Source organism: Myotis lucifugus, unplaced genomic scaffold (genome assembly GCF_000147115.1).
Source record: "Myotis lucifugus unplaced genomic scaffold, Myoluc2.0 scaffold_821, whole genome shotgun sequence".
NCBI lineage: Eukaryota > Metazoa > Chordata > Mammalia > Chiroptera > Vespertilionidae > Myotis > Myotis lucifugus.
In genome coordinates, this window is record NW_005871869.1 from 118,118 (window position 1) to 137,207 (window position 19,090).

The 19,090-nt window shown below is 47.5% G+C and overlaps 1 protein-coding gene across 1 annotated transcript in view; it reads right to left on the reverse strand.

Moving 5' to 3' along the window:
- Positions 1–19,090, reverse strand: part of WWC2 (WW and C2 domain containing 2) — a 125,585-nt gene that overhangs the window by 105,377 nt on the left and 1,118 nt on the right. The window contains exon 2 of the mRNA XM_006106412.3: positions 18,966–19,088. Coding sequence (XP_006106474.1) covers positions 18,966–19,088 — 123 coding nt within the window. The remainder of the gene's footprint in view (positions 1–18,965; positions 19,089–19,090) is intronic.

The following is a 19,090-nucleotide window of genomic DNA, read 5'->3' on the forward strand; positions in this document are numbered from 1 at the left end:
CGTGCGTCTACTCACTTCAATGCTTTGTGAAGACCTTTGTGCTACCGCAGATTCTAAAGTCTGGCAAAAAGAGGAATTCAAAACCAAATATTGATGAATAAATACAAAACAACGATGAAACCGTAACATATCAGAAGCTCTGAGACAACTAAAGCAGTCATCAGTGACCGTTAGGGAAGGAAAAAGTTTTAATCCACCCCCTCAGGGTCCCCGGCTAGGACTGGAAATTAAACTGACAAAGACAGATTCACAGGAGAAAAGCACACAAGTTTATTTACTTAATGAGATGTATGACACCAGAGCCTTCATGAGGAAAGAAGACCCAAAGGAACGGTTAGACCTGAGTATTTCTAATGAAGCTTTGATGAAGAGCAGGCAGTTGGGGAGGAAGGAATATGTTGGGATAATATGTCCTGAACCTCATCAGATCAAAAGAATAGTTAAAATACTTAACTATTAATATCAATAAATAATAATAAAAATAAAATAAGCAATCTCAAATAGTTACCAAAAAATGAAAAAGCAGAAGGAATGAAAAAATATAAAAACAAAAACTACTAAATTACAAAAACAGTAGTTAATAACAATAAGTTCAAGAGCTGGTTGCTTTAAAAAGAAATACCCAAGTAACTGAGCAATTAGGTGACCTAAACTAGAAAGAAAGAAAAAAAAGAAGCACAAATACACTAAGTAACAAATGAGAACAGGAAAACAACCACAGATGCAGTAGAAGGAGAAGAGCATTAAAGGATTATCTTGCCCAGCAAATTGAAAAACACTGCTGAGTTTCCAGGAGGTATAAATACATCGACCCCAGAAGGCAGGGAAAATCTCATCAGCCCTATAGATACCAAAAGATGCACTTATCCAAGAACTAACCTCCCTGAAAAAGTGAGATCAAGTAAGTTATAAATGTGAGCTCCACCAAACTGCCAGGAACATGCGATTCAATGATGTTTCAACTGTTCCATGGAAAGGAATGAAAGCTTCCAAATTCTTTTTAGGAAATCAGCATGACCTCCGAACCACAATCTAATCAAAAAAGAAGAGAAAAAATTACACTATTCTCCTGAATATAAGTGTAAAAATCCTAAATAAAATGTTAGCAAACAGAATCTGGCAATACATTTCTTAAATGTCCAAAATTCAAAACTAGGAAATTCATTATATTCACAGCTTCAAGCACAAACTGTCTATGGTGAAAAGGCATGTGGAAAAATTCAAAATGTATATCTAATATGTATCAAAAAAATACAGAGACAAATGAACACCATGTCTGCAACATCAAAATTTGGGTAATGTTTTTCCATTCTTGCCTGCAGACTTAAAAACACAAAGAAATATAGATATTAGGACGGACCCCCCACGCCCTCCCCTCCTCGAAGGCGATTACTATCCTGATGTCAGAACAGATCACTGCTGCTTTCCCACCCTGACCGCATGCACCGTACATGCTGTGTCCTCTGGTGTGTGGGGTTTTAATTCTTACATGAATGATATGCATACTATGCATGTGCTTCTGAAACTTGCTTTGTTTCTCTAGACACCGCCCTCCTGACTGATCTGTGTTGATATATGTAGGAAGATCCCAGTTCGGTTATTCTAACCGCTGTAATTTACTGGTTACACGCAAACGGTTTCCCCCCTCATTTTTTGTCTTTTAATTTCATTCGTGCCTTTTGTCACATCTGAGTTTTTCTGTTGTCAAATGTACCCCTGCTACTAAGTCATACAGACACCCACCTACCTACAGCTTTCTAATAGCTTAATTCTGTTTTTCCATGTTGACTTTCCACAAATCTCTGCACGTGGGAAAGCACAGAAACCCAAGTTTCATTTTTTAAAATAGATGGCCGACTGTACTAGCACCATTTGCGGAATAATCCACGCTTACCCTACTCATTTTGTCATTCGACTCATTTGTAAATACTGTTTACAAATCAGGAACGAAAACAGCAACTATCCAACAACAAAAAGTAAAGGGTATGAAGACGTAGTTCACAGAAAAGTCCTTTTCTCCAACCCGCAGCCTCGCTCCCCAGAAGGAACCTCTAAGAAAGATCCCTTGTTCAACACCATCTGGTGACAAAGGTCGGACTCTGAGGGTATCAGTGCCTGATGCGTGTTTTCACTCAGCGAAGCCACAGAGGACCTTTGTCTCCGGCACCCATACATCCTTCTTTATCAATCCGTACCATTTCCTTCTATGAACCATGGTTATGAAACACGAATAAAGGTGTTTTTTTCAATAAAATGTATATATACACACCCCCTTTCAGGCAGCTGGCCTTGGCGATTCTAACATAACTGGTTTCCCAACTAAATGATTCTTCATTTTCCTCTTCACGACCAGAAAAGGAAAACCGACTTTCCTGTATTTTCAATCCTCAAATTGTTCAGTAATTTAGAAGGATTTAATCTTAAAGTGGTAAAAACATCCTTTTTTTTTTCACTTGCAAGGGTAACTTTTCATCTCCACAGCTAGGACCTCACTTTTTTTCCCCCCCATACATTTTTTATTTTAAATTATGTTGTTGTTGCATATAATTTTAAACTTCTACTTTTTAAATATTTGTTAAATTGATTGGGGTGACATTGGTCAGCATGGACATACAGGTTTCAGGTGTGGGTTTCTATGTTACAAGATCTGTATACTGCACTGTGTGCCCACCACCCAAAGCCAAATCTTCTCCTTTCACCATATATTAGGACTCTTATTCCCCCGACCCCTGACATCACTTCTGATATCTTGATGAAACCAGATGTTCAGATGGTTTCGATTTCCACTGGCACTTGCTTTAAAACCTATCAAGTTTTTGTGCCCTAGCTAGTTTTGCTCAGTGGATAGAGCGTCGGCCTGTGGACTGAAGGGTCCCGGGTTCGATTCCAGTCAAGGGCACATGCTTGGGTTGTGGGCTCAATCCCCAGTAGGGGGCGTGCTGGAGGCAGCCGATCAATGATTCTCTCTCATCATTGATGTTTCTATCTCCCTCACCCTTCCTCTCTGGAATTAAAAAAAAAAAAAAGTTTTGTGGATGGACTGCTTAAGAACAATATCATTATCACTATGGATGAGTATCAGAATAAAGAATATGGAAGTTAAAGACGAACCGTGGAACGAGAACTGAGAATAGTCGAAAGGAAATGAACTTAGTATACAAGAGGCAGTCTTCAATGATTTACACATAAGAACTCTCCTTAATGGTTCAAGAATGTCCATCTCAAATACCACATCACATGCTCATTTTACGTTCCCACTCTTATCCCAGAATATCTTTTAGAATTAACATCCTAACACTAGATCTGTGTTTAAAACTGTGACTCTCAGCGGTACCCTGGAACCGTCTCTTGCTTCAACAGTGTTTGGGCAGAACAGATCCAGGGACGCCCCTTCTTCCAGCCTCCAGACTCCTCCAGTTCCTCCAGTTGCCACCTTTGGAACCATCTCAGCCATCCTCGGCCTCCGAGACCAGCCAACACCGATTTCTGAGCTTATCTCGGAGCCATGAGCTCCCAAATTCGTCAGAACTATCCACCCAGATGGAGGCTGCAGCAACCACATGGAGCCTGACATCTGCGGGCCTCCTACACCTCTCTCTGGGCTTCTGTTTCCACCCGGACCACGTGGCCCTGGAGGGCAGGGGCCACTTCTTCCCAGGGCACTGGGCATCTCTTAAAGATGCAAAACCAGCGTGGTGGCCCCATCCTCTTCCCAAGATGGCAGAAACTTACCCCAGATGAGCGAGGCAAAACTCGGGACACCAGGGAAGCCACCAGGGTCCTAGAGAAGAACCTGAACCAGGCCCTGGGTTCTGCCTGCAAAAGACCCTCAGCTCTGGGACTTCCTGGGGAACCGCTTCCTGGATGAGCAGGTGAAACTCATCAAGAAGATGGGCCACACCTGGCTCACCCCTGCAGGCTGGTGGGCCCCAGGCTGGGCTGGGCTGGGCCAGCATCTCTTCCAAAGGTGCACACAGAGGCCTTCCCGGGGCTCCTCTCTGCCCCCTGGGGTCTGGCTGATTGAGCCTCTCCCTGCAACCACTAGGAGCCTTGTAACCACCCTAGAACCCTCTCCATGCTTTGGGTCAAATGGTTACAAATAGCTTTTTGCAGCAAAAAACAACAAAAAAAAAACCCCTGGTATTTGAACAAAAAACATAGAAATCTAATTTAAATTTTCAAAATTAAGCTTGTTTTTTTTAAAAATCACTGTTTTCCAACATAGCAAGTGTATGGCAAATAGAGACACCGGTGGGAGGAGAAGCCCGACTGCCCTCCTAAAGGGGGACTCCCGGTTCCTGCAAACTGTGTAAGCACGAGGGCTCCGGGCTCCTGCTCCAGAGCCAGCGGTGGGAGAGTGCGGATGCGGGAAGGCACGGGGCGCTCTGGGCAGAGCCCGTACTCTCAGAGAAGAACGGATTACACGAACACTCAGTCCCTACACCAGCCCACACCCAGACCTCCTGCCCCTAACTGGGGAGGCAGCCACCACGGTCCAGCCAAATTCCCAGGCCTCCTGGAGAGGGGCTCCCGGGAATCTACCAAGCGGTACTCTTGCTCTAGCAGGGCCAGGGCCAGGCGCTGTTTTCACTCAAAGGGACCAACCTGTGTCCCTTACCACCACTCACGTAGGTCAACACCACTAGTCTGAACAGCACAAAGGAGTAAAAATAAAATTTGAAAAACTTCCCACAGCAGAACCTACGGCAAGTGGAAGCAATCGCCAGGGGTCACCAGGAGGGGGTAACATTTAGGCTGAAGTGGGGTGGAAAGCACAGAAGCAAATGACACCAGGGCAAAGACGTCTTTAAGACTGAGGTCAGGCCTAACCGGTTTGGCTCAGTGGATAGAGCGTTGGCCTGCGGACTCAAGGGTCCCAGGTTCGATTCCGGTCAAGGGCATGTACCTTGGTTGCGGGCACATCCCCAGTGGGGAGTGTGCAGGAGGCAGCTGATCAATGTTTCTCTCTCATCGATGTTTCTAACTCTCTATCCCTCTCCCTTCCTCTCTGTAAAAAGTCAATAAAATATATTTTAAAAAACAAACAAACACTGAGATCAAGTGGTGTGTGGGGAGGATGGACGACGAGGTTTACAGAAAGAAAGAAAGCTGGGCCGTTTCAGGTAAGTCACGGCCTCTGTGCAAACTCCAGGGGCCACAGTAGTAAACCCCGTCAGAGCCTGGCTAAGAGGCCGCAATGCTTGGCTACCCGGCTGCAGCCAAGAAAGTCTTTCCTCATTTGAATAGTATTTTAGGAATGTTTTGTCAATGTGTTGGATGATTACTCACTTCTACTGCATTCTTCCCCTCACGGAGATAATTATGGCCGACGTAGCAATTTATTTTATAGGCAGAACATTCACGAAGCTAAATGATGACTTTTTTAACCTGCTATAAAATTCATATATTTATTTGTCCACATTTCCCTAAAAAAGGAAGGTTAACTTGAACAATTGTTGCTCATAGCAACACAGGAACAAAAGATTTTTCACATGCAAAATCTAAGCATTTAATTAAAATTCACAAACTTGGATCTCAAACCAAGCCAAAAGTAGAAATGTAAGAATACTAGATTCCCAAACAGAGGCAGATACACAATACATTGTCAGCTATGACAAAGACAAAATAAAAAGCGCAGCTCCCATGACAAGTTAAGAAAGTCCTTTATAATCACCGTGTTAGTGACTGCTTATATTCTTACAGGTAGACTTCATGGCATCAGTAAAGGAAACACACCACCCTCCCTCCTAGCTTCTGTCATTGCCTATTCATGAAGGCTAGAGCCTGAATCCAAATCTAAGCAACTTAAAGCAAACTATATAACAAGGCAATTTACAGAGATTCTTCTTTCCCCAAGACTTAAACTCAACTACAAGAGTCAAGGTAAAAAAGAATTCCCATCAAGGTCTGTAATTTACACATTTGTGGTGAGACCAAGGTATTCTCAGACAATAGATGTCCACTAGGGTTTATCAGGGGTGGGGAACCTTTTTTTCTGCCAAGGGCCATTTGGATATTTATAACATCATTCTCAGGCCATAGGAAGTTATCTCCTTAAAAATTAGCCTGCTGCCCTGGCTGGTTTGGCTCAGTGGATAGAGTGCCAGCCTGCGGACTGAAAGGTCCCGGGTTTGATTCCGGTCAAGGGCACATGCCCGGGTTGTGGGTTCAATCCCCAGTAGGGGGGCGTGCAGGAGGCAACCAGCCAATGATTCTCTCATCGTTGATGTTTCTATCTCTTTCCCTTCCTCTCTGAAATAATTTTTTTTAAAAAAGGGCATATAGTAAACATGAAGAAATACAGGAAAGTGACATACTATAAAAAAAAAATTTAACCTGCTATATTTGGCCAAACATTCAATGAACTCACCCCTAATGCCTTGGCAGGGCCAGACCAAATGATTCCTCGAGCCTTACACTGTCCATGGGCCGGACGTTCCTCATCCCTGGTTTAGATGAGAAGAGCTGGGACTCAGCCTTATCGCTGGGAAAATCCTCCCTCCTTAGTAATCAGTTCACCTGTCTTCAAATGGGAGAGGGGGCACAGAGGGCACTGCGGTGCAGGTGGCATAGTGTATTTAGGAAAGCCTGGGTTGGAGAGGCTGTGGTACAAGGTCAAGGGTTTTAGAGCCAGAGACAAGGATAAAGGATGCAGAGCATGTGAGACCTCCACTCTGAAGAACCTTACGGCACGGGCAGGCGGCCCAGGGGACAGACCCAGCCAGGCTCCCCTCGAGCACCTAATACTAGTACGTGTGCGCGGATGTGGTGTGGGCGTCCTGGGAGGGCACACGTAAAGAGCCGGTGCATGACTTAACCAGCGGACACTACCAACGTGTTTGGGAAAATAAAAAATTCTGAAAAAGTAATAGTTCAACTTGAAGAATCAACACATCACGCATTAGTTTTAATACAGATGCTAAAACAAGTGCCACGACAGTGAAGGCACTGGAGACTGGGTGTGGCTAACGTGCTAAGGGAAGCTTCAAGCGTCTAGGACCTCCTAACCCCAGGACAGTGGCCAGGAGCCCCCTGGGCAGTGGTTGGAGGCGGTCGGTCCGTAGTTACAGACACGGCTCTGAAGTCAAAGACACGGCTGAAACCTGTTTCCATTGCTCAACCGCGTTGTGCCCTTAGACAAGTCACTTAACCTTTTAAGCCTCATTTCCCAAAGTGGGGGCAAGAGCAGTGCCGATCAAAGGCTTCACTTAGTCCATAAATACTTACTGAGCGTGTGCACAGCGCCAGACGCTGAAACACAACAGAGCAGGCAGACCGGAGCGGAGGCAACATATGTGAAGGGCTCAACAGGCGGTACCTGAGCATTATCATCGTCTTCATCACCACCTTTGGTGCAGTGGTGGACGGTGTGAGGCACGTCCCAGAGAGAACAAATAGAGCATCTTAGGTTTCACACTACCTAAGACCTCTTCCTTCTCTCCCAGGAATCTCGTCCCATCCCCGTTTTAAACCCTAGCCATGTGGACCCAAACTTAATATCTGAAATAGTCCAGCCGTGTCCCAAACTCAACTCACTGCCCGCTGCCTGCGAGGCCCTGGGAGCGCAGGTCTTCAGCGGCGTCTCAGACCGAGCCCAGACCCACCTGGACACCAACCACCCCATTCCTCCCGGGTCCTTCCCCATCAGTAACCAGCAGGCCCTTGATCCTTCTCTCCCCCCACCCACCACTGCTCTCAGCAGCCACAGCCACCATTCCAGCTAAAGATCTGACTGCTCTCCATTAGATTACCTCACTGCCACAGCTTCCTCCGTTCCTTCTCCCAGAGCAGCGAACTCTTGCTTAAAAACAGGGACACTCTATCATGCACACACAAGCCCCATCATTCCTCCATTCAGCTTCAAACTCCTCAATGTTGACTGTCTAAAGGGTGAACAGGATCGGACCCCTGAGGTGTCCGCACTGTCTCTTGAGACCCGCCTGCCCCCGTCTGAGCTGCAGGCGCTTGGGGTGCCTTTGGACACACAGCACCGTCGCTGGGCCTTAGGGCAGCGCACTGACGGAGGTGTTCTGTACGCACCCGGGCTGCTGACCCCAGGAACTAAATGCTGATGTACTTCTGACTGAAACAGCCACAGGCTCCTGGAGGCTGGTGCGCGGGCAGAGCGGGACCAGCTTCTCCCTGCGGGGCTCGTCTCCTCCTCCGAGATCTTCACGCGGACGGCGCTCTCATCCTCTGCCCCGGCTCCACCAGCTCCTCAGAACAGCCTTTCCTGACCACCCCTCCCAAAGAAGCTCCCACTAACCCCATTATCACTTTGCCTTGTTTATTGCAATCAAAACACGTTCACTAGTATCTTTATGATTTGTCTTCCCCAAACTCGAAAATCCACGAAAGTAGGGCCCTTGTCTACTTTATTCAATGACATGCCCCCTATATACTGGTATGTGCTTGGCATATAGTGTCTTCTTTGAATATTTGACGAACAGTTGAATGAATGAATGAATGAATGAATGAGGAGTGATTGACTAGGGCTCGGGGGGGAGTGGGGGACCTTTTTCCTGCCAAGGGCCATTTGGGTATTTATAACATTATCCAAGGGCCATACAAAATTATCAACTTAAAAATTAGCCTGCTATATTTGGTCAAACATTTAATGAACTCCCCCTAAGGCCTTGGCAGGGCCAGACCAAATGATTTTGAGGGAGGGCCTTATACGGACCGCGAGCCAACGTTCCCCATCCCTGGACTAGGGGGTCAACTCAGGAAAAGCAGGCTGGGACAGATACGCAGCTGCAGAAGAAGCCAGGGTCCCTCAGATACTTGCATTTCATTTACATGGGCCTGGCCCTGCGGCGTTCAGCACTGCGGGGACAGGCAGGCTAGCGGAGCACGAAGTAACAGTGCTCATGCAAAGCAGGGCCCGGCCTCGACGTGAACCAACTTAGGACATTAGCGGTGCAGACACACAGGTGCTCCCCGCACAGGAGACAACAGGAAGTCTCCAAGAAGGTATCTAGCTGCACACACTCCAAAGGCGTGCCTTTCCAGGGAGCAAGGACCGAAGGGGCCTCAGACAACCACGTTAGCTGTGTAGTCTCTGGATCTGCAATAGCAAACCAGGTGTTAATGTGACGTTAAGTACTCAGCCGGGTTGGATAGGCTCTGGGTCATACTGTGCCATGAGAAATGTCATTAGCAGAAAAGGAGAAAGGGAGGTAGCGAGGGAGGAAGTCAATGGCATATTTCCAACCAGCTCACACAGCAGGCGGGAAAGGACGCCGTGTGGACAGTGACTGACCAGCCGAAATGAACCTAGACTTAAAAGCTGACAAAACTGACGACCCAGGGAGGCTGTGTACAATATGGATTCCACACATCCATTTATTGTCACCATCTCAAGAAAGGAGACTGGCGTTTTACTGTATCTCTACTGGAAGCAGGAACACCGCGGGGTGGAATTTCGCACTGCGTGAAACCGCATACGCCTCCCATCTTTTGCAGAAAGCGTTGCCCACCAGGCTTTACACTTGACCGAATACCAAGGCCACTGCTCCTCCAATGGAGCAATGTCAGTCCGTAGTGTACACAGCACATTCCACGGGCTGCCACTAAGCAGGGACTGAATCAGGCGTTTACACTGCAGATCCCGGCAGGTGGATGTCTACCCCGCACCCCGCCATCAGCACGCTCGCACGCCCGACCAGGGCAGCCCAGGCCCCACCAGAAGGCAGCGCCGCAGGAGCAGCACCAGGCACCAGAAGGCAGAGCCTGTGCGCCCGCCGAGCCCACACCCTCGCTCCGTTTACAGAAATGCCAGCGACACTTTCTAGCTACAGGGCAGTCGCTATTTTAGCAATCAAAATACTGTCGACATTTTTTCCCCATGAAATTTCCTACCTCCAGCCCCGGGGAGACCAGAGCAGGTTCAAGGCCCACCTCTGTGCCCAGCCTCCGTCCGGGCCTCTGTGACGGGGTGCACGTTCCGGGGAAAGGGCTCCCTGAGGCTCACTGTGTTCTCACTGCAGCCCTGCCCACTGCCCGCCCGCTCCACCCCGTGCACGCCCCCCCCCAGCACTCCCCACTGTCCTCCGGGAGCCAGGAGGTCTTTACTGCCTAGGAAAGATTATTCAGGGTTACACAATTTTAGTTTTCACTAAACTAAACTTTGGAAGCACCTTAACTGTGACAGGTACCTGCTTTATAAAGATAATATGTGAAGTTATTTTCTACTTGATCAACCTCACCAACTGTGATTTTTTTTTTTCTGGTTAATCCTTAGCAGAGGATATTTTTTCCATTGATTTTTAGAGAGTGGAAAGGAGGGAGGGGACAAGAGAGAGAGAAACATCGATGTGGGAGAGACTCAGTGATTGGTTGCCTCCCACACACACCCGGATTGGGACTGGGGACTGGGGGCTAGAACCTGCAACACTGGTATGCCCTTGACCAGGAATCGAACCAGAGACCCTTCAATGCTTGGCCCGATGCTCTAACCCCAGAGCAATGCCAACCAGGGCCAACTTTGAGATTTTTATAAATACTATCCATATGTCACAGGGAAATCAGCGTTTCCAACTGTTGAAACAGAGCGCTGTAACACTTAGTCTTCCAACAGCAAACTATAAACAAACAGCGGTGGCCACTCCAGAAGTTCACCTGGGCCTGTTTTCCTCACGTCCCTGTGCCCAGTCCGGCTACGTCGGGGAAGAACGGGCCTATGAGACTTTAAGTGACATGCTGCCTGCGTGAGAAGAAAGGCAACGCCAAGTTCAGCATCCACGTCTGGTCCAGCCTTGCGCTGCACAGGGCCCGCAGTCCCGGCAGACTGTGGACGAAATGAATGATCAGCGACCACCTATCACATACTATTAACATTTCCCTTCAATGCTGATCTAAAATATTTTAAACACTTTATCATCTCGCTTTATATCAGAGGTTGGCGATATTTTCCTGTAAAGGGCCAGAGACTAGATATTTTAGGGTTAGTGGGCCACAGACTAGTATAACCTGTCGCATATCCTTCGTTGCTTTTGTTCACCGGCAGCCCCTGAGTGAGGTAACCCCGTTCTTAGCTGGAGAGCCAACCGGACAAAAGGAAGGCCGCAGGCTGGGCTGTGGCCCGGGCCGTTCGCCCACCCTTGCTTTTCAAGTATCCCCAAAAACCATAGTTACTCAGAACGCTCACATTTTGACTCAAGAAAAAAACACTTCCACCTGTTTTGTGTGGGGTACTTTGGTAATTTTTTTTAAAAATAAACTTTTGTAGAATAGTATTAGATTTATAGAAAAAATGCAGTTCTAGTACAGAGTTATCGTACAGAGTTTCCATATACCCCACACTTAGTTTCCCCTATTAGAATGGTACATAAAATCAATGAACCAGTATCGATGCATTATTGACTAAAATCCATACTTCCTTCGGATTTCCGTTTTCTGTTCCGGGAGCCCACCTGGACACCACGTCACATTTACCCATCGGGTCTCCTTGCACTCCTCTCGGCTGTGACAGTGCCACAGACTTTCCTTGTTTTTGATAATGACGACAGTTTTAAAGAGTACTGGCCAGTTGTATGCATCTATGCATAACCCATGGACACAGACAATAGGGTGGTGAAGGCCTGGGTGGGGAACAGAGCTAGGCTAGAGGGAGTCCATGGGGGGGGGGGGGGACATATGTAATACTTCGAACAATAAAGAATTATTTTTTAAAAAGAAAGAGTACTGCTCAGATATTTTGTAGAATGTCCCTCTATTGGGCACTTGGAGGGTGTTTTTCTCATGTTTACACTGGGGTTAAGATGGTTTTGGGGGAGAAAGCCCACAAATAAAAGGTACCATTGTGACCATTGGGACATCAACATGACTTATTACTGTTGACATTTACCTAGATCACCTGACTAAGGCAGAGTTTGCCAGGTTTCTTACAACCGTTTTTAAAAAATAAATAATAATAATAAAGGTGAATTTAACTCTCACCATTTATAACTAGCTAAAAGGTTTTAAGTATCAAAGCATTTTGAGTAAGCTGACTGTATATACACGAAGTATAATTCATTATCTATGCAATTCACATCTATGCTTCATAAAATATATCCATTCGAGATGAAGACAAAAAATCAATGTGTCCTTCGTCGGTATATTCGACTTTTAAATCCTCCCAACTCTTCCTCCCAGGCCTGGAGGGAGGGACCATGAACTGAATGAAAAGTGGATCTAAAGAAAGCAAAATGGACAGGGCTCAGACTCGGCTTTGAAGTGATGATCATGCAAACTAGATCGTAAGCAACCTGAGCTGGGAGGAATCTTATCAGCTCTTTATCTCCCAGAGTCCAGGGGACCTCGCTGGCTGACACAATAAAACCATTGGTTAATTGATGTCTACACCTTCAGAGTTAAAATAATGCCGAGCATGCGGACAGGGAAGAGTGATGTGAGACTCAGAGAAGGAATGCCTCTCACCTAGCTTTTCTTGGTCAAGTAAGTAGTGAGAGGACACAGAGAGGTGGGGACAGTGTCCAGGGCTGAGAGGCCGGAACAGAGGGGAAAGCTTGGGTCAAATTAAGGCCATCAAAACACTCTGAAGAGGGAAACGCAAATCAAAACCACAGGAAGACACTACCTCACCGCCACCGGAGATGCTTTAGGAAAGAGAGAAAATAACAAGTGTTGGTGAGGACATCAAACATGCTGGTGGGGTGCAAAACGGTGCACCCCCTTTGGAAGATCCTCACAAAGTTAAACCTAGAATTACCATATGACCTAGCAATTCTACCTCCAGGTCCATTTCCAAGGGAACTGAAACATATATTCATACAAAATTACATGAATGTTGACGCAGCATTCATCTTAATAGCCCCAAAGGGGAAACCAGCCAAATGCCACTCAGCTGAGGGATGGGTAAACCAAGTGTGGTATATCCATACGATGGCATAGTACCCACAGTCATATAAAGGAACGGAGAACTGACACATTCTACAGCATGGGTGCACCTTGAAAATATCATGTGCAGTGACAGAAGCCAGACACAAAAATTATATGATTCCATTTATATGAAATGTCCAGAATAGGCAAAACCATAGAGGCAGTAAATAGATGAGTTCGTGGCTGCCAAAGGCAGCAGGGGTGGGAAAAGAATGGAGGATGAGCTCATTGTGGGTATGCGGTTCCTTTTTGGGGTGATAAAATCGTTCAGGAATTACACAATGGTCATGGTCGCGCACTGTGAATATAGTAAAAACCACTGAATTGTACGCTCTAAGATGGTTAAAATGGTGAATTTTATGTGATTTTTTAATCACAGTAAAAGATAAAATGGAAAAAAAAAACACTGAAGAGGTTGAAAATATTCTGAGCCTCTATATCTGGTAAATCATTTCTAACCCACAACTTATCTACACACTATGCCCTTAAAAATTTCTCCCACCTGCCAGAGTGGCTCAGGTGGCTGAGCGCCATCCTGTGCATGGCCCGCCTGCCGGTTCGAGTCCCAGTCCGGGCACAGGTTCGATCCCCAGTCAGGGCATGTACAGAAGGCAGCTGATTGATGTTTCTCTCTCACACCGATGCTCCTTTCTCCCTTCATCTCTCTAAGATGAAGTTAGTCTAAAATTCTAACAGGAAATCAGTTCAACCAATATCCTTGACGTTCACAGGATGGAAAATACACTGACCCAGGCCGTCTCGAGGAATTTCTACTGCGATAGGCTAACAGCTCCTGCCATTTCAGTAGCTCCCACATCAGCGAAATGAAGCGGACACGCCCCTCGCGGCAGTGGCATCTCTCCCAGGCGTTAGCTCCAGTGCCATTGACAAGGAGGCAGCATCGCCAGCTCCCACAGGCACGGCTTGCCCACATGAGCTGGAAACGGCGGCTGGCTTGCAGCCTCCGCTCACAATGGCTCACTGTGTAGCTCACAGCGTAGTGCCTTGCAGCTACAGACTCACTTATAAATAATCGTCTTTCTTGAAAAAGCAATTTCTGCCCTCAGTCTTCCAACCAAATTCAACTGCAAACTACGACTGTTCAAGTCACTGCGGAAATCTTAGCCGTACACGGAGCAGCGACTGCTCACCCCAACAAGCATCAGAGCAAACTGCTGAAAGCAAGAAATATTTCCTTGGGAATTTTTGGAAGACAGTGCAGTTTTGTTTAACTTGGTGCTTCCCAGAGTGATTTTTTATTTTTAAAAGAAACCTTCTTTTAACAACCTCTCCACACTTCAAATACCGTAATCACTCAAATAACTCATCAGTAACCGCTGGGCGCCCAAGCGGGGAGCCGGCGGCCGGTGTCTGTGCAGCCGTCTACGGCAATGGCACTTGCGATGTAGACTGCGAGCGCCGATTGTGTTTTCTTTGCTCCTGTAAGCAATTCACATCCGCATTAGTACCAGTAGGCAAACGGTGGCAGCTATTTCTCTCATGATTAGTCATCTAACTGGGAAATCAATGGTTTCCAGTTGTTGGATGGTGATGGGTAACTCTTTTGAAAGTCCAACAATAAGAACTGGAAACAAGAGTAGCTCCCTTAATGTTCCTTCACTTACTTAATATTTCTTCATTAACTGAGCTAACTGACACGCAGTTAACACCTGCCATACACGGGACACAGAAAGCAACAGCAGGAAGCCAGGCAGGGCTCCTGAGTCTACACTCTAGCAGGAGGGTGAGCCGACTCCTCGCTGTGACTTTGAAGGAAAGAGGATCCAGAGCTCCCTCACGCTGTGCCAGAAGCGAACTCAGTCACTGATGACACCCAGCTGACACCCTCTTCCTCCTCACGGTCACCAGGTGACCCGAACCCAGGATTTCTTCCCTCCCATTAGAAAGTACAGGCTGCTCAACCTCTGACACTAGCCTTAGACCACAGATGACGATCTATTGGCAAGTCTTAAGGTAAAGTCGCTGTGTGTGGTGGCAAAGCTTTTAAGTTCAAGGACACAAAGTTATGGTTCACTTGGGTGATGGTCAATCCAAGAATAGAAAAGGGGGCAGAATGCTCCTGGGAGTTTGTCAAACCATTCACCCCGTCTCTGAGGCCTGCCGACCTTGGCCCCTTACTCCTCCAAGAAGCAATGAATCCATCCAGCCGTTTTCTCCCGTGTTGAATATGGTCTTTTTTATTTTTTTAAAACACCAGGCCATTTGGCCATGATCTATAGGCCACCATAAACACCAACTGGTGCAGTCAAAGGGCGTCCTGCTGAGCCAAATAGGGGTGACTGAGGGAGCAGACCGGCAGAACAGCGCTCCTGGGGGAGTAGCCCTTGGGAGGGGGGAGTCACGCCGGGGCAAGAAATTAAGGACGGGGAGATTTCCCCAGGATTAGTGAGAAGGGAGGAGGAGGGCAAAGTCAAGACGGTTTACAGTAAAACTGTCATTTATTCAGGGGTGAGACAGCGCTTAACTCTTCCCCTAAATAGAACTTCTGAGGTGGTCAACTTGTTGGGTCCCCAACAAGCCACACTTCCAAGGCATTCGTGAACCAGACCCTTCGCGTGGCTAGCTCAGGGGTCACAGGGTTGTAAAAAGCGGACAGGAACCTTTAAAGATGAGTAAGGACTGGCCAATCAGCCTGAAAAATCAGCTGGGCAGACAGGCTGTGCCCTACCCGAGGGCTGCTGAGCAGGTGGCCGGGCAGCCCGGAGGAAGGAAAAGGGCACCAGATGGGGAGTCGGACTCCCTGGCTTCCAATCCTGGCTCCACGGTCACTAGCAATAGCCATCTCCCGTGGTTCCATCTCCTAGTCTATGACTGGAAGACAGTAAGAGCGCCTCCCTCACACCACACAGGGCTAAAGGAGAATAAAATGAGATCCCAGTTAAAGAGCTTAGCTCAGTGGCTGACCCACAATGAACGCTGAGAAACATGCTAGTATTTCTACTCTTCTCAGGGGGAACCTGAAGCACCACTCAGTTCCCAAACTGGAACAGCACTACAACTACTACTATTTGGCTGGGCCCTAGTTATGGGCCCCAAGCATCCCTATGAGGTAGGTGGTGTTATCTTCATCTTGGAGTTGAAAAATGGAGGTGTAGAGGGATTCAGAACCCCATTTAAGCTGACTCGATCAGGTGGAGCAAGGAAAGCTCTGATCGCGCCCGCAAAGTCTGCGGCATTATTTCAGCTTGAACGTATTGTATTTTATTTTTTTAATATGGTTTTTAAAATTGATTTGAGAGAGAGAGAGGAAGGGAGAGTCGTAGAGAGATAGAAACAGCGATGAGAGAGAGGACAGCTGACCGGGAATCGAACCGGGGACCTCTTGGCTCATGGATCTGCGTAGGCTCAACCACTAAAGCACACTGGCTGGGCTTGAAAGTATTTTAAAATAATACTTCAGTATTCTGAAAACCACAACTTGTTCAATGAAATGTTATGAAATCCCCCACCGTTCCCCCATTAAATACGCATAATTATTTATACAATCAGAAATACCTCTCAAATTCTGACAGACTATCAGAAACACAAAGTTCTTTTTCTTAACGTAAATATGGCTGGATAAATCATCCTGGTCGTTTTAATTAAATGGCTTTAAAAGTTCAAAAGCACTGCAGACCCACAGTGCATCCAGTCCCTTTTCTTTCGGGCCTTGTCATCGGACCCTGTGGAAGAGCGGGCGCACTCCAAGGCCTGTGTCACATCTCTTTCCGTATGTTCGGTGAGAGTGTGAGTGTGAACCAAAACTGCCTAGTTAAGAGTTCTCCGAAAAGCCTCTCCCAGCATCTCTTACACTATTTAGCAAGACTGGCAGACACTTCACTGTCCTAAAAGAAAACACAAATATGTCAACGTTGACTCTGTTCTCAAGGAATTGTCTTTTAACACTTGGATACTGAGATCCAGAAATAATCTGTCAAGTTGATAGATACTTAAAAATCCAACAATTTCGAGAAAGCTGGAATGATAAGTCATCTCAGTCAAAACTGTTTGCCTCCAGCAAATGAACTGGTTACCCAGTTTCTTGAAAACACAGTTCCTAATAATTGGTAATCCATTAACAGTTTAAAATAACAGACACGCTTAACTTGTTTAAGAAGCAGTAATATGGATAAACCAAGCCATGTCATGAATTTCCCTTCCCTTTCTATTTGCTTTGCCCAGGCCTTACATATTCTTATAACCCTTGTTGGTAAACACATATAATAAGACATGAAAATGAAGAAGAGAACTTGAAATGCCTGAATATTTCAAGAATCCATTGCAATTTCAATAACCTGAAACTCCAAGTACCAGCAAGCAGAAAGAATTCCCACAGAACTGTAAAGGTCAGATAATTACACAGGTGCCTTAAAAGACCCTGTTGGGTGCACACCATCATCACGGGCATTGACTATCTGTGAAGTAGTTTCAAAGCGCAACACCTGTCCTGGAGCAGGGAGTTTATGACCACAACCGTATCCGTATCCGGGGAGACTGTGAAGGTGTGATGCCTGTCATCACTTTCAGGTGGCAGGTAACAGGCAGCCGGGCTGTGGCAAGGAGAACTCCACACAGCTGCCTTCCCTCATCTCAGGAGGGAAACCTACACCGATGCCTTCATGGATAATTTAATAAGGATTGTTCCATAAATTTATAATGTAATTTATGACTTTCTATAATTGCTCTTCAACAGCTTCCAAAAACAATATTCTTAGGACTTAAAGTAACTGGGAATATAAAGTATGAAACTGTATTTCAGCTTCAATTTGAAAAAAGGATAATGTTTTGTAGAAGCACCTAGGAAAGGTTATAAACCCCTAAGGCCACATTCCATAAATAGCTGGGGAAAAAGTTTCAGAAATGTTGGAGGTATCCCTAATAATATATGTATTTTATTTAAAATCACAATTAGAAATAGCTCCTTAATGGGCAAATTACAAGTTTACAATTAGGAGTATCTCATATTATTCTTATAATAACTCTAACTATAAAAGTTCCCTGCTCTGGCCCATATGGATCAGTGGTTAGAGCGTCGGCCTGCGCGCCAAAGGGTCACAGGTTCGATTCCTGATTCCCGGTCAAGGGGCGCGCGGCTGAGGGGTTTGCGGGGGCGTGCGGGAGGCAACCAGTGGATGTGACTCTCAGTGATCCCCCCCCCCACCCTTCCTTCCACTCTCTCTGAAAAACATGGCAAAAACATCCTCAGGTGAGGATTAACAAACAAAAAAGTTTCCTTTTAAGGATTTAAAAAAAAAGAAGATGGGATAGAGGAAGAACATCTGTGGACACTCAGCTACACTGAGGCTCCCGAGCTTCTGATTTTGTCCTGCTTCTGCTCTGCACCCCCAGGCCCAGGGGAATGAAAGTGTGCGCTGGTCACTGCAAGAAATCAAGCGAGAACTCTCCAGGAGCCCGGGTCAGCCCGGGGTGCATGTCACCCCTTCTTACTGCAAAAAAGGCTCTGCCTTCCCAAGGTCTGGAGTCGGTTCGAGTTTTCAGGTGAAGACGAACAAGGCAGCAAAACCCCGAACACATGTTTCTGAAATCTGAGGGGCAAAACCAATGACACCCACCCCCGGGGGCCTGACCGGGGCGCCCCGTCTGCAGCTCCCGACCCCGGTGGGGAGCTAAGGACCGCCGGAGAGGGGCCCCGGGCGGCCTGGACGGCGGGCTCCCCACCTTCACCGAGCCGGCCCCCTCCCGCCAGGCCCAACGTGCCCTCCAGCCCCCCTCGGGCCAACTTCAGACGCCGGTGAGCTCGGAACCGGGCTCAGGTGGCCCGTCCGGGTGCGCTCACTGGACGGAGGGCCGGCCCCGGCGCCCGTCCGGCCCGTCCCCCGGGGCCCGCAGGGTCCACAGGTCGCGGGGGGCGTCGGGAGGTGGGCGGGCGCAGGGGCCCCGGCACAGGCGGTCCCCAAGGCCCTCCTCCCAGCAGCCTGGCGGCGGACTCAGTCCGGCCCGGGCAGACCTTCCCGCGCCTTCTTCCCGGACCCCTCCCCGCACCCGGGGCCCGCGACGCCCCACGCCCCCCGCGCCCCCCGCGCCGCCGGGTCTCCCGGACAACAAGCGCCGCCGCCCACCTGTCCCGGGGGTCGATCCAGCTGGTCCTCCGGGTGTTGTGGTCGATGTAGAAGACCTTGCCGTCGTAGTCCCTGGCCTCCTCCCAGCCCCGGGGTAGCGGCAACTGCCCGCTCCCGGCCCTCCT